Here is a 22,299-nt window from a genome sequence, read left to right as displayed (position 1 = left end):
GGCGGGACCGGGGTGTGACCGCCTCGGGGTGGGCCGCGAGCGAGGCCGGAGACTCCACTGGGCGCCATCTTCGGGCAGCGAGTCAGCGCTGGATTGTAAATAAACAGCTGGAGTGGGGCGGGGAGGACGGTGGCCGGCAGGACGCAAAAAGAGGAAGCCGAAGCATGAGGCCTGCGACCGTTAGGCGGGCGCGCGCTCAGGGATTAGCCCCGCCCCGTCCGTGCCCCCGGCGCGCGCTCCCCCACTCTCCCGCTCGGCAACGGCGGCGGCCTTGTGCGCGTGCGCGCGAAATAACGGCCGCTGGCGGAGGGAGGGGGGTGGAATCGTTGGAGGGGGGAAGAGGAGAGAAGCCGCCCCGTCTCCCGCGCGCCCACCACCTGCGCCATCGTCAGCCAATCAGCAGCCGTCTCAGGGGTCTCGCGCTTGGGGCGACTCGGGCTGCTGGGTGGCTCCCCCGTCCCTCCTCCCGCCAGAGTCCCTCTCGCGCCCGCCCCTCCCGCTGGCCACGCGCGCGCTCGCGCTCGCGCCCGCTCCAGCCTCTTGTGTGTCCTCGCGCCCCCCGCCCGCCCTCCCCGCGCGCAGTGTGCTCCGCTCCCCCCACCCTCCACCTCCCCCCTCCTGCCCGCCCCGCGCGCCTCCTCCCCGGGTTCCCCCTCCCCCACCGCCGCCTCCTCCTCCTCCCGCCCCAGGGTGAGCGCGAGCCACCTCCCTCCCTCCCTCCGCCATGGATCCCAGCAACTGGAGCAGCTTCATCTTCCAGGTAACAACCCCCTCCCCCCGCCCCCACCCCCCTGCCCACACCCCCTCCTGCCCGCCCTCCCTCCCGTCCCACCCCCCCTCCGCGCGCCCGGTGCGCGCGCAGCTGTCCCCCTCCCTCCCTCGCGCCCTCCCCCGCCCTCCCCGAGGCGCCGGCTGGGCGCGCGCGCGGCGGGGGCCGAGGCTGCTCCCTCGCTCCCCCCACCCCGCCCCGCCAGGCTCTAACCGCCGCCGCCGCCGCCGCCGCCGCCGCCGCCGCCCGGGCCCCCGCCCCCGGCCCCGGCCCCGCGGGGCCTCCCGCCCCCACCCAGGGGGCGTCGCCGCCGCCGTCGCCGCGGCGCTCCGCGGCCCGCAAGGCGCCCTCCTTCCCTCCCTCCCTCCCGCCGGCCGGGGTGCGCGGGCGGCGGGGCGGCCCGCGGGCCATGCGTTCGGCGCGGCCCAGCCCGGCCGGCCGGGGGCGGCGCCCCGAGCCCGGGCCCCGCGCGGCCCGCGCCCCCGGCCCCCGCTGAGCCCCGGGGGCCCCGCTGCGGCCGAGGCCATGTTCCCGGTGTTCCCTTGCACGCTGCTGGCCCCCCCCTTCCCCGTGCTGGGCCTGGACTCCCGGGGGGTGGGCGGCCTCATGAACTCCTTCCCGCCACCTCAGGGTCACGCCCAGAACCCCCTGCAGGTCGGGGCTGAGCTCCAGTCCCGCTTCTTTGCCTCCCAGGGCTGCGCCCAGAGTCCATTCCAGGTGAGTAGGGCCGGCCGCGGCGGCCCGGGCTGGGGGGGCGCCCGCCCGCACTCGCGGCCCACTCGGCGCCTTGTTTCCGTAGGCCGCGCCGGCGCCCCCGCCCACGCCCCAGGCCCCGGCGGCCGAGCCCCTCCAGGTGGACTTGCTCCCGGTGCTTGCCGCCGCCCAGGAGTCCGCCGCGGCTGCTGCGGCCGCCGCCGCCGCTGCTGCCGCCGTCGCTGCCGCGCCCCCGGCCCCTGCCGCTGCCTCCACGGTGGACACAGCAGCCCTGAAGCAGCCCCCGGCGCCCCCTCCGCCACCCCCGCCCGTGTCGGCGCCCACGGCCGAGGCCGCGCCCCCCGCCTCCGCCGCCACCATCGCCGCGGCGGCGGCCACCGCTGTCGTAGCCCCAACCTCGACGGTCGCAGTGGCCCCGGTTGCGTCTGCCTTGGAGAAGAAGACAAAGAGCAAGGGGCCCTACGTCTGCGCTCTGTGCGCCAAGGAGTTTAAGAACGGCTACAATCTCCGGAGGCACGAAGCCATCCACACGGGAGCCAAGGCCGGCCGGGTCCCCTCGGGTGCTATGAAGATGCCCACCATGGTGCCCCTGAGCCTCCTGAGCGTGCCCCAGCTGAGCGGAGCTGGCGGGGGAGGGGGAGAGGCGGGTGCCGGCGGCGGCGCTGCCGCAGTGGCCGCCGGTGGCGTGGTGACCACGACCGCCTCGGGGAAGCGCATCCGGAAGAACCACGCCTGCGAGATGTGCGGCAAGGCCTTCCGCGACGTCTACCACCTGAACCGACACAAGCTGTCGCACTCGGACGAGAAGCCCTACCAGTGCCCGGTGTGCCAGCAGCGCTTCAAGCGCAAGGACCGCATGAGCTACCACGTGCGCTCACATGACGGCGCTGTGCACAAGCCCTACAACTGCTCCCACTGTGGCAAGAGCTTCTCCCGGTGTGCACGGGGCCTCGGCCGCCCGCTAGGCCGTGGGGAGGGAGGGACGCGACGGAGGTGGCCTGGCCGTTGCTGGCGGGGAGGGAGGCGGCTGCTGAGGTTGGGGAAGGGGAGCCCCTCCCAGGGCGGAGGGAGGAAGCCTCTCCCGGTTACCAGGGAGCAAGGGGTGGTCCTTTGTCAAGGAGGTGGGCCTTGGGGTTGACGGAAGCTAAGCGTGGGAGGAGGCGGCGGCGGCAGCGGCTGGGTTCCAGGGGAGGGATTTCCTGCCGAAGTGGCGCTGTGACGGCCCGGCCTCCGGGAGGAGGCGCAGGGATCCCCGGAAAGGCCTGTGGTGCAGGTTGGCGGATTTGGGGCGCACCACCTGCGCCCTAACCCCAACCCCAACGTGTCCCCAGGCCGGATCACCTCAACAGTCACGTCAGACAAGTGCACTCAACAGAACGGCCCTTCAAATGTGAGGTAGGAAGCCCGCCTCCTCCCGTCCTGGTTTTCATGATTTTGATCCTCATGGTAGTTGTCTGAGTTCAGCCTCTCAGACCCCCTTTTTCTCTCTCTTCTTTTTGCCTTTTCACTCCATTTTCTCATCCCTTTTTCAAGGCCTCATCATGTCACTCCCATTTCCTACAGATCAAAGATCCCCAAGGCTCTGATACCTTTAACCTCTTGCTCCCCCCTCCCCAGCCCGCCAAGCTTTAACTCTCCTGTGACACCCCCCACGCCCCTCCCCCCTCCCCAGAAATGTGAGGCAGCTTTCGCCACGAAGGATCGGCTGCGGGCGCACACAGTTCGACACGAGGAGAAGGTGCCATGTCACGTGTGTGGCAAGATGCTGAGCTCGGCTTATATTTCGGACCACATGAAGGTGCACAGCCAGGGCCCTCACCATGTCTGTGAGCTCTGCAACAAAGGTACATGCCGAGGACTGCCGGGAGGGCCAGGGGCAGAGGGTGGGCGCCTAGCCAGACGCCCTGCCACGGATACGGGCTAAGGGTGCTGTAGCCAAGAGCTCGTGGCGTCTAGAGTCCTCCAAGAGGTCAAGGGAGCAGCGGGGGACACCTGAATGAATGTTGTTAGACTCTTAAGTCCTGGCTGGAGGAGAGATCTGCCAGAGAGGTTGAACCTCCTGGGCATACGTGGGGAGAGCGGGAGTGGAACTTGGCTGCTCTGGGGAAGGGAGTAGTCAAGAAAGCCAGTTCCAAGGGTCACAAGGCAAGGTTTCCGCCGCGCAGCCACAAGGTCTTGTCTCCAGCTCCTGGGGCAGGTGGAGTAGTACACGGGCTGGGATTTACCAGCACGCACCCTGCGCGGGTAGCAGAGAAAGCTGCCTTCAGTCAGACTCACCGGTTAACTGGGTTGAGACCGCGGGGCACTGGAGGGAGGGGGACACAGCCGTCTCTGCTGAGGGTCAACCCTGCCATTGGCTAGGAGTCAGTGTCCTGTCATCCTGGGAGAGGTCTCCCGGCCATGGAGAGTGAGCTCTGTAGGTACCAAGGCTGAGAAGCGGGCACCACGCAAGCCACGCCCCAGGCTCAGGGAGGGGCTGCTGTGCCCACCAGCCCCAGCAGAGCAGTTAACCCCAGGCTACCAAGGATGCCGTGGGAGGAGGACAGGGCCATCTGAGGAGGACATCCCCCGCCTAGGAGATCAGCCCCGTCTCTGGGGTCTCCGCCTGGCTGACCCCCGCCCCATCCCAATCCACCCCCCAATAGGCTTCACCACGGCAGCATACCTGCGCATCCACGCGGTGAAGGACCACGGGCTCCAGGCCCCGCGGGCTGACCGCATCCTGTGCAAGCTGTGCAGCGTGCACTGCAAGACCCCTGCCCAGCTGGCCGGCCACATGCAGACCCATCTGGTGGGGGCCGCCCCCCCTGTCCCGGGAGACGCCCCCCAGCCACAGCCCACCTGCTGAGGGGGACCCCACACCCACCAGGCAAGGCGTGGGGCATGGCTGGGGGGCGGGATGGGGGGTGTGGGGGACAAGGGGGCTCAAAGGGCCCAATAGGGGATCTCAGGAAGGCGAGGGATGCCCATGTACCACTCAGGCTAGGGAGATTTCTGGGCACAGGGAGGGCCTTTGAGGAGAACTGCTCTGTCTGGGTGAGGATGCAGGCCGAGGCCTCTGGGAACCAGATAGGAAGTGAGCAACGGCTGTGTCCCAGGGGAAGCAAACTGGGAAGGTCTGGGGTGAGGGCAAGGCTTTTGCCATTCAGATCGCGCTGTGATCCGTGGTGTTTTTCGTGTGCAGGTACTGGTGAGGTTTGTCCAATGGCGGCAGCGGCGGCGGCGGCGGCGGCGGCAGCAGCGGCAGCAGCAGCAGTAGCAGCCCCTCCCACAGCTGTGGGCTCCCTCTCGGGGGCGGAGGGGGTGCCTGTGAGCTCTCAGCCACTTCCCTCCCAACCCTGGTGAGCTCCAACTTGGTTGCGGGGGAGAGGGGAGAATGGAGTAGAGTTCCCTGGTACAGGCTCCTCTCCCCCCTCTTTTCCCACCAACTCCTATTTCCCCACCAACCAAGGAGCCTCCGGAAGGAAAGGAGGAAGAAATGTTTTCTTAGGGGAATTCGCTAGGTTTTAACGATTTGTTTCTCCTGCTCCTCTCTTCTATCAGACCTGACCCCACACAAACCTGTCCCCTCGGTTGTGTTGAAGTCCCCTGGACAGTGGGCAGGGTGGCAGAGGACACGAGCAGCCACTGCCCGTACCCCCTCTCCTCTCTGTAAGCCCATGCCCCGTCCTCCCAGGGACTTGTGAGCCTTTTCCCTCGAAGGTCCTCTTCTCTCCTTCCAGTCCTCTCCCCCTGCTGTCTGCAGCCCCTCCCCGGGGAGTTGGTGCTTTCTTTTTCCCTTTTTTTTTTTTCCAGGGGGAGGGAGGAGAGGAAGGAGGGGGATCAGAGCTGTCCCAGAGGGAAAGCGGTGAGGTTTGAGGAGGGGCAGAAGCAGGGCCGGCAAAGGTTGTACCTTCATAAGGTGGTATGGGAGTTTGGGGTCAAGCCCTGAACATCGTCCTGCTTGAGAATCTGTCAGGGGAAAAAGTCAAGGGGAGCAGAAGGAGGAGCCAGGAGGGCCAGAGGCAAAGAAAAGATGGAGTCTTAGGGGCCAGGGTGAGCGAGGGGTCCAGGGCCTAGAGGTGCTTCCTGGGGGCGGGGGAATGCAGCCAGTGTCCCCCTCCCCTTTTCCACCCCAGCTCCAGCCCTGGTCTTGTCTTTTCATCCCTCTTCCCCACGACAGAAGTTGTGGCCCTGGCCATGTCATCGTGTTCCTGTGTCCCCTGCATGTACCCCATCCTCCACCCCTTCCTTTTGCGCAGACCCTATTACAATAAATTTTAAATAAAATCTTGTTTCTGGCTCTGGATTAAATGAATTGCCATCACTAAGCACCTGCCCCCACCCCCAAGGGTTTGTTCTCGGCCAGGTGTCTTATCAGTCCAGCCTTGCTCTGCCCTGTGCGGCTGTGGGGTTCTGGCTCCGCCCTCCCCAGGGGCAGCCTTACTGGCGGCAGCACAGATTTAGGGCGGGGCCAAGGCTGTGGCTGTGGAGAGCAAGTTCCAGGTCTCTGGGGAATTCCCAATCGGGACAGGCCCAGAATAGCCCCTGGAGGTTTGAAGAGGCCCGGTTAGAAACCCAAACAGCTGCCAGACAGGAATGCCGCCATCCCCCGTCCACACCCATGACCGCTGCTCAGCCCCCAGCCGCATCCCTTCCTGCGCGCGTTACATCCCTGAGGCCATGGTGGGTGGATGCGGCTGCGGAAAGGCTGGGGAGTCCGAGCCCTAGGACTGAGCAGCGAGGTAGAGAATGAAAGCTGCACCTGCCCCTCATTCTGGGCATAGGCCACCCCGTGTTTACACGGGCTCTTCTGCCCAGCCTCTCCTGCCCCTTGGAATTTCCTTTTCTGTCCCCGCTCCGTCCTTTCCAGGGCCCCTTTTTCGAGCCTTCCAGCGCTAGTTTCTGCTGCTCCTTTCTGCAGGGTCCATTCTCTCGAAACCCCACCCTGCTCCTCCTCTGCAGCCTCCCCGTGTCTTGCCCCATCTTCCTTCCCCTCCTCCTGCTCGTAGAGGCGCCTCCACCCGGTCCTGCCTGTCTCACTGGTCCCGTCTCCTCGCAGAACCCTCTCCGTTTTCCCCAACCCCCGTCTCTTCCAGGGATCCCGGTGACCGTTGGCGGGCGGGGCCGGGGACTTAGGAAGGAGGCGGGGGGCCCCGCCTGGAGGCGCGCGTGGGAAGGGGCAGGGAGGGGGCGCGAGTGGTCCACGGGCCGGTTGCCTGGGTAACGCGTGGCTCCCTTGGGCTGGCGGGAGGGGCCGGAGGCTCGCGAGGGGCGGGGGCGGCGCGCGACGGCGGCGGAGCGTAGGGGAGGGGACCGGAGAGGAGGGGATGAGCACACGGGAGGGGAGAGGAGGGAGACCCGCCGCCTCCCTCCCTCCCTAGCTGACTTGCTCTCTCCCGGGCTGCGGCTGCTGCAAAAGCCAGCAGCGGCAGCGGGAGCTGTCCGGAGGCCGGCGTCGAGGTGAGACCCGGGCAGACTGAGGCTGCGGGTAGGAGTGGACCGACCGACGGCCGACGCCGGGCGGGCTGCACGGGAATGCGGGTGTCTAGAGGGCTGGTGGTGCTGGGCGGGCTGAACCCTTGGGAGGAGGCGCCAGCCCACCGAAGGCGAGGGAAGCCCCGGGAGAGGGGCTGACAGGGGATCGGAGGAAATAACCAGGTCCCCCAGGAAGAAGCGGGGGCGTCCTCGCCCTAAACGCGCAGCAAGAAAACCCGCACCGCCTGGGCGCCCAGGGAGGAGGGGAGGATGCAGAGGGAGTGGAATGCGAATGTCGGGTCCTCTGCCCAGTCTGCCTGTCGGAGTGCTGTTTGCACAGCTCGTTAATTTTGGGGTGCTGGGATCTGAGAGTCTGGATCTTGTTGGATGGACCCAGGGAGAGACCCTGGAGAAGGTCCTGTTTACAAAAGGGTTAATCTTCCCCAGGGCTCTCCAAGCAGAATACTTTGAGTAGAGCACTCCTCCCCCAGGGATGTCCCACCCTAAAGCAAAGGAAACCCCAACTTTCTTCCTCTCCCTAGCGGCAGTGCAAGGCTGGCCCTGAGACAGGAATGTGGCCCAACTGGGCCCGCAGTGCTGAACCCTCTTCCCTCCTCACCCCAAGCCTATCTCCTCCTCTTCCAGGGTTTGCCGCTGTCTCTGCTATTCCATCCTCCCCAAAGGGGCTCTCTCCCCTCTCCCATCTCAAGATGGCAGCCAGCAGCTCTGAGGTCTCTGAGATGAAGGGGGTTGAGGAGAGTCCCGAGGTTCCAGGCAAAGGGCCTGGCCATTCTGAAGCTGAAACTGGTCCTCCCCAGGTCCTAGCAGGGGTACCAGACCAGCCAGAGGCCCTGCAGCCAGGCCCAGACACCACTGCAGCCCTTGTGGACTCAGGGCCCAAGGCTGGGCTGGCTCCAGAAACCCCAGAGACCCCCGCTGGGGCCTCAGAAACAGCCCAGGCCACAGACCTCAGCTTAAGCCCAGGAGGGGAATCAAAGGCCAACTGCAGCCCCAAACAGCCATGCCAAGAAACAGTGTCCAAACCAGAAGTGAGCAAAGAGGCCACTGCAGACCAGGGGTCTAGGCTGGAGTCTGCAGCCCCACCTGAACCAGCCCCAGAGCCTGCTCCGCAGCCAGACCCCCAGCCAGATTCCCAGCCCACCCCCAAGCCAGCCATTCAACCAGCGCTCCCTACCCAGGAGGACCCCACCCCTGAGATTCTGTCTGAGAGTGTGGAGGAAAAGCAAGAGAATGGGGCAGTGGTGCCCCTGCAGGCTGGTGATGGGGAAGAGGGCCCAGCCCCTGAGCCTCACTCGCCACCCTCAAAAAAATCCCCCCCAGCTAATGGGGCTCCCCCCCGAGTGCTGCAGCAGCTGGTTGAGGAGGATCGAATGGGAAGGGCGCACAGTGGGCATCCAGGATCTCCCCGAGGTAGCCTGAGCCGCCACCCCAGCTCCCAGCTGGCAGGTCCTGGGGTGGAGGGGGGTGAAGGCACCCAGAAACCTCGGGACTACATCATCCTTGCCATCCTGTCCTGCTTCTGCCCCATGTGGCCTGTCAACATCGTGGCCTTCGCTTATGCTGTCATGGTGAGCCCCATGGGACCCTGGCCCAGGCCTGCTGTGGCTCCCAGCTTCCCGCCAGTGCTGTGACAGAGCCCCAGGAGTAATCATGCCTTCCTTACCCTCTCCTGTCTGCATGGATCCCACCTCCCCAATTCCAGGGCCTTTGTTTGCCTCTCCCTAGGACCTAACCCTCTGAGCCACCACTGCCCTGCCCCTTTGGGTGGGAGGGATATGGAAACACATGTGTGTCACAGCCTCGCTGACCTGTGCCCTCCTCCCCCTGCCCCTCCACTCCTTCCTCCCTTACCCGCCATCCATGGGGCTGGCCTCTCTCTTCTGGATGACTTTTCCACCTGATCCCTTCTGGGCTGGCTTCTCCTGACCCCGGCCATGTGCCTCCACCCCTCGCCCTAATCCCAGTCCCGGAACAGCCTGCAGCAGGGGGACGTGGACGGGGCCCAGCGTCTGGGCCGTGTGGCCAAGCTCTTAAGCATCGTGGCACTGGTGGGGGGAGTCCTCATCATCATCGCCTCCTGCGTCATCAACTTAGGCGGTGAGTGGGGGCTTGGGACAGGCAGGGGAGGAATGGAAGGGTTGGCAAGGGCAGCTTTACTAACCCCTGCCCCTGCTCTCTCCTGTCTGTCCTCCTTACCTCTCCTTTGTCTCTCCTTGTCTCCCCCTCCCCCCTGTCTGTCCTTCCCTCTCCTCTCCCACAGTGTATAAGTGAGGGGCTCTGCCCCACATCCCAAGACTTTTCTTCCTGTTGGGAGCTGCCTTGGGCCCATCCCTCCCCTGGGGGGAGCCCAACTGATGGCCCTGGCCCCCACCCCTAAGGACCAAGGGAGCCTGAGCAGCCTTGTTTACAGCTTCTGTCCTGCTCCTGCATCTTGCCAGGCTCCTCTGCCAACTGTAGGCCTCCCTCATCCCTGCACTGGTTCCAACCTCCCTGCACTTCTGCCTGCATCCCCTCCACCCTCTTGGCCCCCTATCCCTGCACTTCTGGAAACCTCCCTGCACTCTGGAAACCTCCCTGAACACCTCCCCAACTCTGCGCTCTCAGCCTCCCTGCATCTCTCCTGGCCTCCCTGCACTTCTTCCCGCCTCCCAAATTCTCTGGACCTCCACCCTGGCCTCCTCCCAACTTCCATTGTCTTGGCATCTCTCAACCCTCAGTCCTCTCCTCCTTCCCTTATCATCTCCCCTTTCCTCTCCACGTCCCTCCCCCTTCCTCTTCCTGCCTCCTCATCTCCCTTAAGCATCCTCTTCTCCAACCTCCCGTCACCGTTTACTCTGCAAAAATGACAGCACTTAGATGAGGCTTGGGGGCGGGAAGCAGTGTTGGGAGAGGGCTCCCCAACCCCGGGCTCCGACTGTTCTCTGCTGGGACCACCCAGGGTCGGACACCCAAGGGTGTCTTGCAGGTCGTAGAGCTGGCAAGCCGGGCCTCGTGTGGGGACTCGGGCGAGGGTGGCGAGCACTGGTTCCGAACGCACGCAGGGGAGAAGGGAGGGACGCGGCGCTGACCCCTCCAGGTCAGCTGGAGTTGACCCGCCCACCTGGGCTTTTCAACCCCAGTCCACGAGTTTTTTCTTGAAGGTGTCGGGCTAGATTCATTCACGTGCTTCGTAACGAAAGAATCCAAAAAAATAGGACCAAAGCGCCCACTGGCAGGAGCGAGGGCGGGGCGGGGCGCTCTATAATTATTTTCTAAGCTGACGGGGGAGGTTTGTTGCACGCGACAGCCCGCTGAGGAGGCGGGCACCGAGCTACAACGCGGTTCGGATTTGGCGGGGTTTTTTTTCCAAAAAAAAAAAACTAAAATTCTTAAAAAAAAAAAAAACGGCTATTATCAAACTGATTTCTCCCTTTTTGTATGCCGGATGCTGCATGAGTCTGAAACACCAATAAACGGAGACTGCATGAGACTCGCCTCCAGTCTCGGTTGGTTCCTGCGTTCGTCCCGCCGGCCCGCCGGTGCTGCCTCTCTTCCGGCAGAACCTTATTGGGTGGTATGCGCATGCGCCGTCCCGGTGGCCATCTTTACTGTGGGCTGAAGCCTGCGCGCCTACTCGCGCATGTGCAAGCCTTCCCTCGCTTTCCTCTTCCAAGTAGCCTAGACTAGAGCAGAGCCTCCCGCGCCATTTCTGTGCGCCTGCGTAGTGTGACCCTGCGCAGCCTGGGAGGCGGGTCTTAGCTCCAGGTGCGTACGGCGGCTGACTTGACGTGGCCCACAATTGCGAGGTCTGGGGAGAGGGCGCCGCGTCCAGGTGTGGAGAGAGGCGGCGTGGAAGCGAAGAGTAGCCCGTCCCTCTCTTTCCCCTTTCCCCCTTTCGGAAAGTGGTTTCTGCGGGGCCCGGGAGCGTCGGAGTACCGGACCTCGATCCACGGGGTGGGGTCCTTGGTGGGGACCGAGCGCCCCCTCCCGGGGACGGGCGGTCTGGCCGCGGCGTCCCCTGCGGGAGCCTGATTGGCTGGAGACTGTCCCGAATCCCCCGGGGAGCCCGATCCCTGGGGGACCCTGGCTTCGGACTCCAGCAGCTGTCATCGCAGGGTCCCTGCCCTAGTGGCCTATGTCCCTTGCTCGGGGCCATGGAGACACTGCGGCCACCACGGCGGCGCCTCTGTCTGAAGAAGGGGAAGTGACCTCCGGCCTCCAGGCTCTGGCCGTGGAGGATACCGGAGGCCCCTCTGCCTCGGCCGGTAAGGCCGAGGACGAGGAGGAAGGAGGCCGAGAGGAGACTGAGCGTGAGGGGTCCGGGGAAGAGGAGGCGCAGGGAGAAGTCCCCAGCGCCTGTAGGGAAGAGCCTGCGGAGGAGGACTCCGATGACTGGTGCGTGCCCTGCAGCGACGAGGAGGTGGAGCTGCCCGCAGATGGGCAGCCCTGGATGCCCCCGCCCTCCGAAATCCAGCGGCTCTATGAACTGCTGGCTGCCCACGGTACCCTGGAGCTGCAGGCCGAGATCCTGCCCCGCCGGCCTCCCACGCCGGAGGCCCAGAGCGAAGAGGAGAGATCCGATGAGGAGCCGGAGGCCAAAGAAGAGGAAGAGGAAAAGTAAAGACACACTCTTACACCTTGTCCATGGGCTGCTCCCCTGATGGCGGGAGGAAATAAGGAGGGAAAATGTGGGACCCTGGAACCTTTGAAAGTGGAGGGAGGGAAGCCAGCGGGGGAGGAGGAACCGGGCAGGGGAGAAGCACAGGTGTGGGTGGGAGGGAGAACCGCCCTCACCCTTCACTCTGTTCACCTGTCCCAGACCACACATGCCCACGGAATTTGATTTTGATGATGAACCAGTGACACCAAAGGACTCCCTGATTGACCGGAGACGCACCCCAGGTACAAACGAGAGGGGACAGTTGGGGGAGGTGAAGGGCCTGGGCTCAGTTACCCAAGATCGGCTCCCCTAGAGGCCTTTGCTTGCTGCCTCAGCTGCCACACAACTTACAGCTTCAGGAGAGAGTATTCACCCAGTAGCACTATCTTTATGACTTAGATTACTACCTCGTCTTCCTTTTTTTTTTTTTTTTTTTTTTTTTTTTGAGACAGAGTCTAGCTCTTGTCTCCCAGGCTGGAGTGCAATGGCATGATCTCGACTCACTGCAACCTCCGCCTCCCGGGTTCAAGCAGTTCTCCTGCCTCAGCCTCCCGTGTAGCTGGGATTACAGACGCATGCAACCAGGCCAGGTCAATTTTTGTATTTTTAGTAGAGACGGGCTTTCACCATGTTGGCCAGGCTGGTCTCGAACTCCTGACCTTGTGATCCCCCCGCCTCGGCCTCCCAAAGTGCTAGGATTACAGGCATGAGCCAATGTGCCCGGCCTCTCGTATTCCTTTAAGAAACAATTATAATACAAAAAGTTAGCCGGGCATGGTGGCAGGCACCTGTAATCCCAGCTACTCAGGAGGCTGAGGCAGGAGAATCACTTGAGCCCGGGAGGTGGAGGTTGCAGTGACCTGAGATCACACCACTGCACTCCAGCCTGAGCAACAGAGTGAGACTTCGTCTCAAACACAATCACGGCCGGGCGCGGTGGCTCACACCTGTAATCTCAACACTTTGGGAGGCCGAGGTGGGCGGATCACAAGGTCAGGAGATCGAGACCATCCTGGCGAACACGGTGAAACCCCGTCTCTACTGAAAATACAAAAAAAAAAAAATTAGCCAGGGGTGGTGGCGGGCACCTGTAGTCCCAGCTTCCAGGGAGGCTGAGGCAGGAGAATGGCGTTAACCCGGGAGGCAGTAGAGCTTGCAGTGAGTGGAGACCGTGCCACTGCACTCCAGCCTGGGCGACACAGCGAGACTCCGTCTCAAAAAAAAAAAAAAAAAAAATTAGCCAGACATGGTGGCAGGTGCCTGTGGTCCCAGCTACTCAGGAGGCTGAGGCAGGAGAATGGCGTGAACCCGGGAGGAGGAGCTTGCAGTGAGCTGAAATCGCTACTGCACTCCAGCCTGGGCGACAGAGCAAGACTCCGTCTCAAAAAAAAAAAAAAAAAAAAAAAAAAAAAAAGCACAATTACAGATAATTCCTTTTTTTAAAAAACAACTAGTCATTGATTGTGGAAAATTACAGATAATTTTATCATGTTTCCCATTCCCAGAAGTCCAAGTCCTGGCCTTTCAATATTATCTAGATCCGCATCCCTGTACCACCACGTACATCCTCTAATTACACCAGTGACCCCATTTCCCACCCCATATGCCTTCCTAGAATTTACCCTCAGTCATGCCTTTTTTTCTTTTCTTTTCTTTTTTCGTTTTTTTTTTTGGGGGGGAGAGACGGAGTCTTGCTGTGTTGCCCAGACTGGTTGGTCACCAACTCTTGAGCTCAAGTGATCCACCCGCCTCGGTCTCCCAAAGTGCTGAGATTACAGGCATGAGCCCCTGCACCCAGCCTAGAGCCATTCTTTATTTCTCTCTCTTTTACCTGAACATTCACACCAGCAAGTCTTGGTAGCTATAAGATGTACATTTCCAAGTACCTCTGCTACTCTCCACTTTCAACACCACATCCCCATCCAAGCCACTGTCTTTCTTGCTTAGATAGTTACAGTAGCTCTTAACTGGGCTCTCCGCTTCCAGTTTCTGCAATTCAGATGATCATTTAAAAATATAAATTGTGTCATTTTTTTTTTTTCTTTGTGATGAAGTCTTTCTCTGTTGCTCTGGCTGGAGTGCAGTGGCATGATCTTGGCTCACTGCAATCTCCAGCTCCTGGATTCAAGCGTTTCTCCTGCCTCAGCCTCCTGAGTGACTGGGATTATAAGCACACATCACCACGCCTAGCTAATCTTTGTATTTTCTAGTAGAGAGGGGGTTTCACCATGTTGGCCAGGCTGGTCTTGAACTCCTGACCTCAAGTAATCTGCCCACCTTGGCTTCCCAAAGTGCTGGAATTACAGGCGTGAGCCGCTGTGCCCAGCCATAAATGTCACTTTTCTTGTTTTTTGGTTTTTTTTTTTTTTTGAGACCGAGTCTTGCTCTGTCGCCCAGGCTGGAATGCAGTGGTGCGATCTCAGCTCACTGCAAGCTCCGCCTTCCGGGTTCACACCATTCTCCTGCCTCAGCCTCCCGAGTAGCTGGGACTACAGGTGCCCGCCACTAGGCCCGGCTAATTTTTTGTATTTTTAGTAGAGACAGGGTTTCACCATGTTAGCCAGGATGGTCTCGATCTCCTGACCTCGTGATCTGCCTTCCTCAGCCTCCCAAAGTGCTGGGATTACAGGCGTGAGCCACCGTGCCCGGCCTCATGTCACTTTTCGACTTAAAATTTTCCAAGGGATTCCATCTTGCCAGGGAAGAGCATGTCAAAGGAGAATCCAAGCGCTTCTCCCGCCACCTCCAGTTCTCTGCACTTTTTTTTTTCTTTTTTTGGAGATGGAGTCTAGCTCTGTCACCAAGGCTGGAATGCAGTAGCGCGATCTCGTCTCATTGTAACCTCCACCTCCCGGGTTCAAACAATTCTCCTGCCTCAGCCTCCCGAGTAGCTGGGATTTACGGGCGCCCACCACCACGCCCAGCTAATTTTTTGTGTTGGCCAGGCTGGTCTCAAACTCCTGATCTCGTGATTCGTCCACCTTGGCCTCCCAAAGTGCTGGCATTAACAAGCGTGAGCCACCATGCCCGGCCTGCACTCTTCTTTGAACAGAATTCTGTTCTTGTCCTAGGGCCTTTACTCTTGCCATTCGCCTGTCTGGTGTCTCCCTGGTCTTCACATTACCTGTGCCTTCCTGTCATTCAGGATCTTTGCTGCTCACTCTCTCTGAGGTCCAACCCTGAACCTCAGGTCCTCCAAGACAGAGGCCTGGGAACCTGCATGTTTAACCAACTCCCCAAGTGATGAGTGAAGTCCAGGCAGGTCTGGTGCACACCACCTCCATCTCTTCCATGTATCTTACCTTCCCCTTCTCCAGGAAGCTCAGCCCGGAGCCAGAAACGGGAGGCCCGCCTGGACAAAGTGCTGTCGGACATGAAGAGACACAAGAAGCTGGAGGAGCAGATCCTTCGTACTGGGAGAGACCTCTTCAGCCTGGACTCGGAAGACCCCAGCCCTGCCAGCCCCCCACTCCGATCCTCCGGGAGTAGTCTCTTCCCTCGGCAGCGGAAGTACTGACTCCCACTGCTCCTGCCTCTAGGCTGCAGTGTCTGTACCTGCTGGGGCCTGGGCCCTCCTTCCCCAGCCCAGGCACTGAGAAACTTGGGAAGAAGAGAGAAACCTCAAGCTCCCAAACAGCACATTGCAGGAAAGAGGAAGAGAGAGTGTGAGTGTGTGTGTGTGTGTGTTTTCTATTGAACACCTGTAGAGTGTGTGAGCATGTGTGTGTGTGTGTTTTCTATTGAACACCTATTCGGAGACCTGGACTGAATTTTCTGAGTCTGAAATAAAAGATCCAGAGCTATCATCTCTTAAAAGGAGGGGCTGTAGCTGGAGCTCAACATTTAGGCCCCACTTCAAGGGAGAGGCAGAATTGTATTCACCCAGATTGGAAAATGAATGCCAGATGGGCAGAGGCGCACCTGCCCCATCTCGGGCCCTCCAACCCCTCCCAGTCCCACTCCAGTGCAGGCAGCTGGCTCCGAGGCAGAAACTCATGAGCACGCAGGGAGCAGTGCGCCCTCAGCTGCAGCAGAGGCAGCCCGGAGGATAAAATGAGAACCAGCTGCACGGGCTCTTTAACTCCCAAGCCCCACCCCTGGGCCTGGCCTGCCTTGCCCTGCTGGGAAGTGATCCCCTAGGCTGGGTGAGAGTTCCCCATCCAAGGCGTTGGTTGCAGCTAGCTGCACTTCTAGATGTGAGTACATTGTACTAGCCCCCCAAACCCCAAATCAGGGGCAGATCTTTGTATCCCTCGAGGCTCTCTTTATTCCTGTCTTGCTTTCAAGGGCCTTGCTTCTGCTGGGGCAGGGAAAACATGTCTGAATCAGAGCGGGGAAGGAGGATGGGCGGTGGCTTTGCTTTGGGAGGTTTCACTTTCCAATAGTTGGGGTTTTCTGGGTTTTGAAGTAAAGGCAGATTAACTCACCAACACCATCCCCCAGCCCCCTGCAACTCTCGGGCCCCTCTCTGACTTCAGGGTCCCACATGGGAAATCAGGTGGGGGACCTTACAGGGTCATTCAGACCCCATCTTAGTGCTAGATCGGTGCTTGCTCTACTTGCCTGCACTGTCCTGGGACCTGGGCTCTGACCTGTCCCCATTCAGGGCCCTTAACTATGACAGATAAGGTTTGTTTCTGCTCCACGCAGGGCTGGGCCAGCTGTTGGCCTCCGTCAGTCATTCAGGAAGTCATTAGAGTGATTTCCAGAAGGTGTAGAATTTAGTGGCCAAGGTTCTTTCCTTTTTGGGAGGAGAAAGTGAAAACTAGGATGCTCAGCTGGACCCACCAGCCTGAGATTCTGGGGAGCTTAGAGCTGTCCCTTGGGAGTGAAGCACTTGGGGGTGGGGGTGATAGCGAGGCTGATGGCCCCTGTGTTCTCAGCTCTCCGCCTGGGTGGCCCCTGGGTGATGGGGGAAAGGACAGCTGTCACGTGGGGTATCAGGTGGCTCTCAGAAACTCCCTTGGCACACAGCACTGGGTTGGCCCTGGGGTGTGGCTGTTTGGGCAAGACAGCCCTCTGTAGCCTTGAGCAGGTAGGGGGGCCACCTTGAGTGGGTGGCCCAGAGACAGCCTCAGGGCTCCAAGGTAACGGGGTGCTCAGGTTATCTTGGGTGCCGCCTTCCCAGGTTGTGGGGGAGCAGAGGCTGGGCGCTGGCTCAGCTTGTAGGAAACACTCACCTTTGAATTGCCATTGGCGCCATCTGGGCAGTACCCCGCCCCACCCAGGTCCTCTAGTCCTTATTCTTGGCTTAGAATCTTCCTGTTTCTGCCTGAGAAGCCACTGCCTCCTAGTTTGTGGTCTCTACAGTCATACCCAGATTAGACTTCCGGCTCCATCCTTTGATAACTGTGTCCTCTTGGGCAAGTTTTTTAACTTCCAGGTTCATTGTGAGGATAACATGAGTCAGAGGACACTTAACACTGCCTGGCACAGATTAAGCTCATTGGAAATGGGAGTTGTTACTGGGGGGCGTTTGCCTGGAACACAGGGAAAGAGGCTCTCTCCTGGAAACCTAGACCCAGTGGGTCAGAAGTGAGGCCTGCAAAAAGCAGCGGGAGCGGGATTAAGAATTCCAGCCCAGGGCTGGGTTTGGTGGCTCAGGCACCCAGCATTTTGGGAGGCCAGGGTGGGAGGATGGCTTGAGGCCAAGAGTTCCATGCCAGCCTGAGCAACATGAGACCCTTGTCTCTGTTTTGTGTGTGTGTGGTTTTTTGTTTTGTTTTGTTTTTAAAGAATTATAGCTCAGTTCTATGATTAGGCAAGTTTAGAAAATAATTAATGAAGATCGGGGTTCTGAAGCCTGGTTCCTGGGTCGCTTCTGATCTAGGAGGTTCTTGCCTCTGGTGACTGGTCTTAATTGGCAGGGGTGGGAGGAGGGAGGGAGGACAAGTGGAGGTCTGGGCTGGCTGAGCTGTTCTGTCTCCCCCTCACCTCCCAAAGGCCACCAGGCTGCTCCCCTTCCCACAAAGTGGCCCAGTTAGACTGGAGCTCACAAACAATTTCCTTGGGAAGAATCATTCCTAAAACTGTGCTGCTTAAAAACAAAAACAAAAAAAAAAGTGAGACAGATTCTCAATTTCCATTAATGGTCTCCTAAAGGGGGTAAACCAGGAAGCTGCTGGGTGAAAACAGGCTGCTGGCAGTTCCTGAGTCATGTGACCCATTCTCTAAAGACTACAATATTTAAATCAGTGAGAAACTCCGTGAAGTTGTGTCCTTGTTTATACCAAACTTCATGTGCCTTTTCCTGAACCTGAAGCTGTGGTAAGGTCTGGGGGCGGGGCCAGGTCACCGACCTCGCCTCCAACCTCAGGACGGCCTGGAGCAAGAGCCCTGGGGTTGGAGACAAAGGAGGCTGCTTGGACCTGGGTAAGGGAAGGGGCTGGAGGAGAATGAGTGCAATTCCCTGCCCTTGATGAGCAGCCTGCAATCGGAGCTGTGTTTTTGTTTTTGAGACAGTCTCTGCTCTGTCCCTCAGGTGGGAGTACGATGACGCAATCTCAGCTCACTACAATCTCTGCTCCTGGGTTCAAGCAATTCTCCTGCCTCAGCCTCCTGAGTAGCTGAGACTACAGGTGCCTGTCACCATGTACGGCTAATTTTTGTATTTTTAGTAGAGACGGGGTTTCACCATGTTGACCAGGCTGGTCTCGAACTCCTAAGCTCAGGCGATCCTCCTGCTTCGGCCTCCCAAAGTGCTGGGATTACAGCCACAGCGCCTGGCCTGGAACTGATCTTTATCCTCCTCCCAGTTCCTACTGTGCACCAGAAACCTTCCAGTCTCTAATACCTTTGACTTGAAGCAGTCACTTTTTTTCTTTTTTTTTTTTTTTTTTTGAGATGGCCTCACTCTTGCTCAGGCTAGAGTGCATTCCTGTGCTCCATTTATGGCTCACTGCAGCCTTGATCTCCCAGGCACAGGCAATCCTCCCACCTCAGCCTCCGAAGTAGCAGGGACCACAGGTGTGCACCACCACACCTAGCTAATATTTTTTATGATTTTTGTAGAGACAGGGTCTCGCTATGTTGCCCAGGCTGGTCTTGAACTCCTGGCCTCAAGTGATCCATCTCGGCCTCCCAAAGTGCTGGGATTACAGGCGGGAGCCACCAAGCCTGGTCAACAGTCACTTTTATTCTCACTTCACTGGAGAGGAAGGCTCAGAGGCTAGTAAGTGGCCCAGGAGCATGCTGGCAGTGATAAAACCTGCTGGAGTGACATTTTCCCACTGGCTCTCAATCCCGGATATATATTAAGAGTCAGAGGGAGAACTTTTTAAAATAGCAATGCATGAACCTCACCCGGACCAATTAAACAGAATCACCGGAGACGGGTAGCTTTAAAAAAGATCTCCAGAAGGCTGGGCGCCTGTTATCCTAGCCCTTTGGGAGGCCAAAGTGGGTGGATCACTTGAGGTCAGGAGTTTGAGACCAGTCTGTCCAAAATGGCGAAACCCTGTCTACTAAAAAAGTACAAAGTTACCCGGGTGTGGTGGGGTGTGGTGACATACGCCTGTAATCCCAGCTACTTGGGAGGCAGAGGCAGGAGAATTGCTTAACTCGGGAGGCAGAGGTTGCAGTGAGCCAAGATGGCACAATTGCACTCCAGTCTGGGCAACAAGAGCAAAACTCCATCTCAAAACAAACAAACAAAAAAAAAAACAGATTTCCAGATGACCAGTGTGTAGCCTGGGCCAAGAGTCTCTGCTTTAGACCAGAGTTGCTCAGACTTTAATGTATGTGCAAGTCATTGAGGGTCGAGTTAAAATGCCGATGGATTCAGTGGCTCTGGGGTGGGGCCGGAGGCTGCATTGCTAACAAGCCTCCAGGTGGTGCCACTCTGCTCACTGCAGACTTGGTAGGCAGTGTGGTCACTTGGTCAATTGCTATTTAAGACTCACTAGTGGCCGCAAGTGGTGGTTGACACCTGTAATCCTAGGACTTTGGGAGGCCGAGGCAGGCAGATTGCCTGAGCTCAGGAGTTTGAGACCACCCTGGGGTGAAACCCCATCTCTACTAAAATACAAAAAATTAGCCAGGCTTGGTGGCATGTGCCTGTAATTCCAGCTACTCGGGAGGCTGAGGCATGAGAATTGCTTGAACCTGGGAGGTAGGTGGACGTTGCAGTGAGCCAAGATTGTGTCACTTCACTCCAGCCTGGGCAACAGAGTGAGACTGTCTCCAAAAAACAAAAAACTCAGTATATCAGCTACTCACAGTTGACCCTGAAGATCTCTGGGAAGTAGTGACGCATGACTCGTTTATTAAGTTTTGCTGTAGCAGAAGTTTACTTTTGAGCCAAGAGTCTGTGACCCGGTCTCCCTCCCCCCCCGCTTTTTTTTTTTTTTTTTTCTTTCTTTAAAGAGATGGGGCCTGGCCGGGCGCGGTGGCTCACGCCTGTAATCCCAGCACTTTGGGAGGCCGAGGCGGGCGGATCACAAGGTCAGGAGATCGAGACCACGGTGAAACCCCGTCTCTACTAAAAATTACAAAAAATTAGCCGGGCGCGGTTGTGGGCGCCTGTAGTCCCAGCTACTCGGGAGGCTGAGGCAGGAGAATGGCGTGAACCCGGGAGGCGGAGCTTGCAGTGAGCCGAGATCGCGCCACTGCACTCCAGCCTGGGCTGGGCGACAGAGCGAGACTCCGTCTCAAAAAAAAAAAAAAAGAGATGGGGCCTTGCTATGTTGCCCAAACTGGTCTTGAACTCCTGGCCTCAAGCCATCCTCCCACCCTCGGCCTCCCAAAGTGTTGGGATGACAGGTGTGAGCCACCTCTCTCAGGCAAAAGCCCCTCTTTTAACTAGACAATGAACCTGGTTTCTGCTTTGGACAGGCTATTTAGTTCCTGTCCATTTACCCTCGTGGTGGGAGAGACCCCGGTGGGATTTGGGGTGAAAGCTGGCTGCGGTTCTTGCAGGAGCCTCATGACCCCTGAGGGAGGTGTGATCAGGCAAGACTGGGCATCTATACTGAGAGCCGACTAGGGCAGGTCTCAGAAGCAGGGACTGAAGGAAGATGGGTGGATGAGTGGATCTGGGGAGCAGGGACCAAGCCTGAGGGCTGGGCAGAGCTTTCCAAAGGTCAACACAATCCTTGCTATTGTCTTTTGAGGGCCCTGATCTATTTTAAGTAAAATGCTCTAACTGCGCATGTCATCTGGAAGGAAACCACAAAAACCTCAATCTGAGACTTGTCACCAACATGCTGCCTGAGTCAAAGGGTTTCCCTGGCTCACCTCCATGAATGGCGAGGGTAGAAGGCAAGACCTGTCCTGGGTGAACCTGGCGGGTGGTCTAGGCGGAAGGCCCAGGTTTAGGGCATGGCAGGTGGGTGGTCAGGGAGGTGAGGTGGGGTCCTGGTGCTGACGCAGGGGCAGTTGCTGAGGGCTTGGCCTCAGAACAAGCCAGGAGTCCAGCCGTGAGGATGACTCTTGCTGAGTCACTGAGCCGGGCGAGGCGTTCAGCCCACCTGATTGGGTCCAGCTGGGGCAGCAGATGGTGGAGAGGCCTCAGCTGTGGGGGGCGTGGTGGGGATCATCCATCGATGAGCCAATGGAGGGCGTTCCCAGAGCCTGCTTCCAACCTTGCACAGCTTTCTAGAGTTCAAATCTTCCCGGGGGGCCTCAGAGCCCTGTCCATACCTCCGCTTACAGCCCCAGCCCTTCCTCTTCTCCCATCTGGTTTCCTGGCCAGGTTTCGGCCCTGCAGAGAACCCTCCAAGGGAGCAGTGGAAAAAGCTTCACCTGGCAGTGAAAGCCCTACTTGCTGTTCCATCCCTGCAGCTGGGGTGAAACAAGACTTGCCACTGACCAGTAAATAACTGAGGCTTAAACCAGCATGCCGGGTCAGGCAGGGAGCCCCCGGCACTGGTTATATTCCCCAGATCCCTCACTGGATAGGAAAGTTGGGCCTCAGGCACTCTTCCTCCTCTGCAGTCAGAGTGCAGATTAAGAGCCAGGCTCTGTTCTGAGTGCTTTATGTGCTAACTCGGTTGATGATGATATCCATTCTCATTTTGTAGATGAGGAAACAGGCACAGGGTGGTCAAGGGACTTATTCAAATCACTGATCCCATAAGGTTGAGAACCAAGATCCAGGCATCCTGGCTGGGCGTGGTGGCTCCACCTGTAATCCCAGTGCTTTGGGAAGCTAAGGCTGGATGATTGCTTAAGGCCGGGATTTTGAGACCAGCTTGGACAACAGAGACCTTATACCCACAAAAAGTTAAAAATTAGCTAGGCGTGGCGGTACGTACCTACAGTCCCAGCTACTCAAGAGGCTGAGATGGGAGGATCCCTTGAGCTGAGGAGTTCAAGGCTGCACAGTGAGCTGTGATCACTGCACTCCAGCCTGGGCAACAAAATAAGACCTTACCTCAAAAAAAAAAAAAAAAGGGCCGAGCGCAGTGGCTCATGCCTGTAATCCCAGCACTTTGGGAGGCAGAGCCAGGTGGATCACAAGGTCAAGAGATTGAGACCATCCTGGTCAACATGGTGAAACCATGTCTCTACTAAAAAAATACAAAACGTTAGCTGGGCATGGTGGTGGGCACCTGTAGTCCCAACACTCGGGAGGCTGAGGCAGGAGAACGGTGTGAACCTGGGAGGCAGAGGTTGCAGTGAGTTGAGATTGCGCCACTGCATTCCAGTCTGGTGACAGAGTGAGACTCCGTCAAAAAAAAAAAAAAAAAAAAAAAAATCC

At 59.0% G+C, this 22,299-nt stretch overlaps 5 protein-coding genes and 2 long non-coding RNA genes across 27 annotated transcripts in view; 4 read left to right on the top strand and 3 right to left on the bottom strand.

Annotated features, from left to right (window-relative positions):
• Positions 1–3,104, bottom strand: part of ZNF48 (zinc finger protein 48) — a 242,055-nt gene extending 238,951 nt beyond the window's left edge. The window contains exon 1 of the mRNA XM_077985788.1: positions 3,095–3,104. The gene's annotated coding sequence lies outside the window, so the exon portion shown is untranslated. The remainder of the gene's footprint in view (positions 1–3,094) is intronic.
• MAZ (MYC associated zinc finger protein) lies at positions 232–5,752 on the top strand. Of its 11 annotated transcripts, XM_077985825.1 has the most exons (8): positions 342–414; positions 690–760; positions 1,400–1,486; positions 1,569–2,419; positions 2,815–2,878; positions 3,156–3,327; positions 4,129–4,352; positions 4,668–5,752. In XM_077985825.1, exons 2-7 carry the CDS (start codon positions 725–727, stop codon positions 4,329–4,331), a joined length of 1,413 nt encoding a protein of 470 aa, XP_077841951.1. In that variant the 5' UTR covers positions 342–414; positions 690–724; the 3' UTR covers positions 4,332–4,352; positions 4,668–5,752. The 11 variants fall into 11 exon arrangements, 10 of the variants coding, with proteins under 10 accessions (XP_028696494.2, XP_028696495.2, XP_077841951.1 ...); XM_028840661.2 differs by having other exon boundaries at positions 232–760; XM_077985823.1 differs by lacking the exon at positions 342–414 and having other exon boundaries at positions 506–760; positions 1,569–2,518.
• LOC144337985 (uncharacterized) lies at positions 3,230–15,655 on the bottom strand. The gene is made up of 4 exons (XR_013411692.1): positions 15,483–15,655; positions 14,903–14,964; positions 4,626–4,770; positions 3,230–3,719 (listed from the first exon to the last, which is right to left on the bottom strand). It is a non-coding gene; the product is annotated as an uncharacterized LOC144337985 (long non-coding RNA).
• Positions 6,845–10,435, top strand: PRRT2 (proline rich transmembrane protein 2). Of its 6 annotated transcripts, none has more exons than XM_077985857.1 (5): positions 6,845–6,925; positions 7,586–7,671; positions 7,759–8,529; positions 8,926–9,058; positions 9,222–10,435. In XM_077985857.1, exons 2-5 carry the CDS (start codon positions 7,651–7,653, stop codon positions 9,230–9,232), a joined length of 936 nt encoding a protein of 311 aa, XP_077841983.1. In that variant the 5' UTR covers positions 6,845–6,925; positions 7,586–7,650; the 3' UTR covers positions 9,233–10,435. The 6 variants fall into 6 exon arrangements, with proteins under 6 accessions (XP_077841983.1, XP_077841984.1, XP_014981436.2 ...); XM_077985858.1 differs by having other exon boundaries at positions 6,845–6,953; XM_015125950.3 differs by having other exon boundaries at positions 7,586–8,529.
• On the top strand, positions 10,679–15,416 carry PAGR1 (PAXIP1 associated glutamate rich protein 1). 3 transcript variants are annotated; one of them, XR_013410881.1, is made up of 3 exons: positions 10,679–11,557; positions 11,760–11,976; positions 14,489–15,416. XR_013410881.1 is itself a non-coding variant. In NM_001194289.2 (3 exon segments), coding segments are annotated over 3 exon segments (765 nt in total). In that variant the 5' UTR covers positions 10,976–11,075; the 3' UTR covers positions 15,118–15,359.
• Positions 15,656–15,723: 68 nt separating the features above from the next.
• On the bottom strand, positions 15,724–22,296 carry LOC144337982 (uncharacterized). The gene is made up of 2 exons (XR_013411688.1): positions 20,331–22,296; positions 15,724–17,186 (listed from the first exon to the last, which is right to left on the bottom strand). It is a non-coding gene; the product is annotated as an uncharacterized LOC144337982 (long non-coding RNA).
• The window catches only part of MVP (major vault protein), a 28,338-nt gene continuing 21,777 nt past the window's right edge, over positions 15,739–22,299 (top strand). For 3 of the 4 annotated variants that reach the window (XM_077985774.1, XM_002808293.4, XM_077985773.1), the window contains exon 1: positions 15,739–15,796. The gene's annotated coding sequence lies outside the window, so the exon portion shown is untranslated. Of the gene's footprint in view, positions 15,797–18,411; positions 18,727–22,299 lie in introns of those variants that run through there. The other variant, XM_077985772.1, reaches the window with a different exon arrangement.

The sequence above is a fragment of the Macaca mulatta genome, chromosome 20 (genome assembly GCF_049350105.2).
Source record: "Macaca mulatta isolate MMU2019108-1 chromosome 20, T2T-MMU8v2.0, whole genome shotgun sequence".
NCBI classification, from domain to species: Eukaryota; Metazoa; Chordata; class Mammalia; order Primates; family Cercopithecidae; genus Macaca; species Macaca mulatta.
Note: the sequence above shows the minus strand (reverse complement) of the source record. Positions and strands in the feature narration are given on the sequence as shown.

What these genes read in the sequence shown, in the direction of transcription:
- MAZ (XM_077985824.1), top strand. Translation starts at nt 1,295, where the DNA reads ATGTTCCCGGTGTTCCCTTGCACGCTGCTGGCCCCCCCCTTCCCCGTG. An exon ending in GCGCCCAGAGTCCATTCCAG is followed by an intron (nt 1,487 to 1,568) that starts GTGAGTAGGGCC and finishes TTGTTTCCGTAG; the next exon opens with GCCGCGCCGGCGCCCCCGCC. An exon ending in AACGGCCCTTCAAATGTGAG is followed by an intron (nt 2,879 to 3,155) that starts GTAGGAAGCCCG and finishes CCCCCTCCCCAG; the next exon opens with AAATGTGAGGCAGCTTTCGC.
- PRRT2 (XM_077985855.1), top strand. Translation starts at nt 7,651, where the DNA reads ATGGCAGCCAGCAGCTCTGAGGTCTCTGAGATGAAGGGGGTTGAGGAG. An exon ending in CCTTCGCTTATGCTGTCATG is followed by an intron (nt 8,530 to 8,925) that starts GTGAGCCCCATG and finishes CCCTAATCCCAG; the next exon opens with TCCCGGAACAGCCTGCAGCA.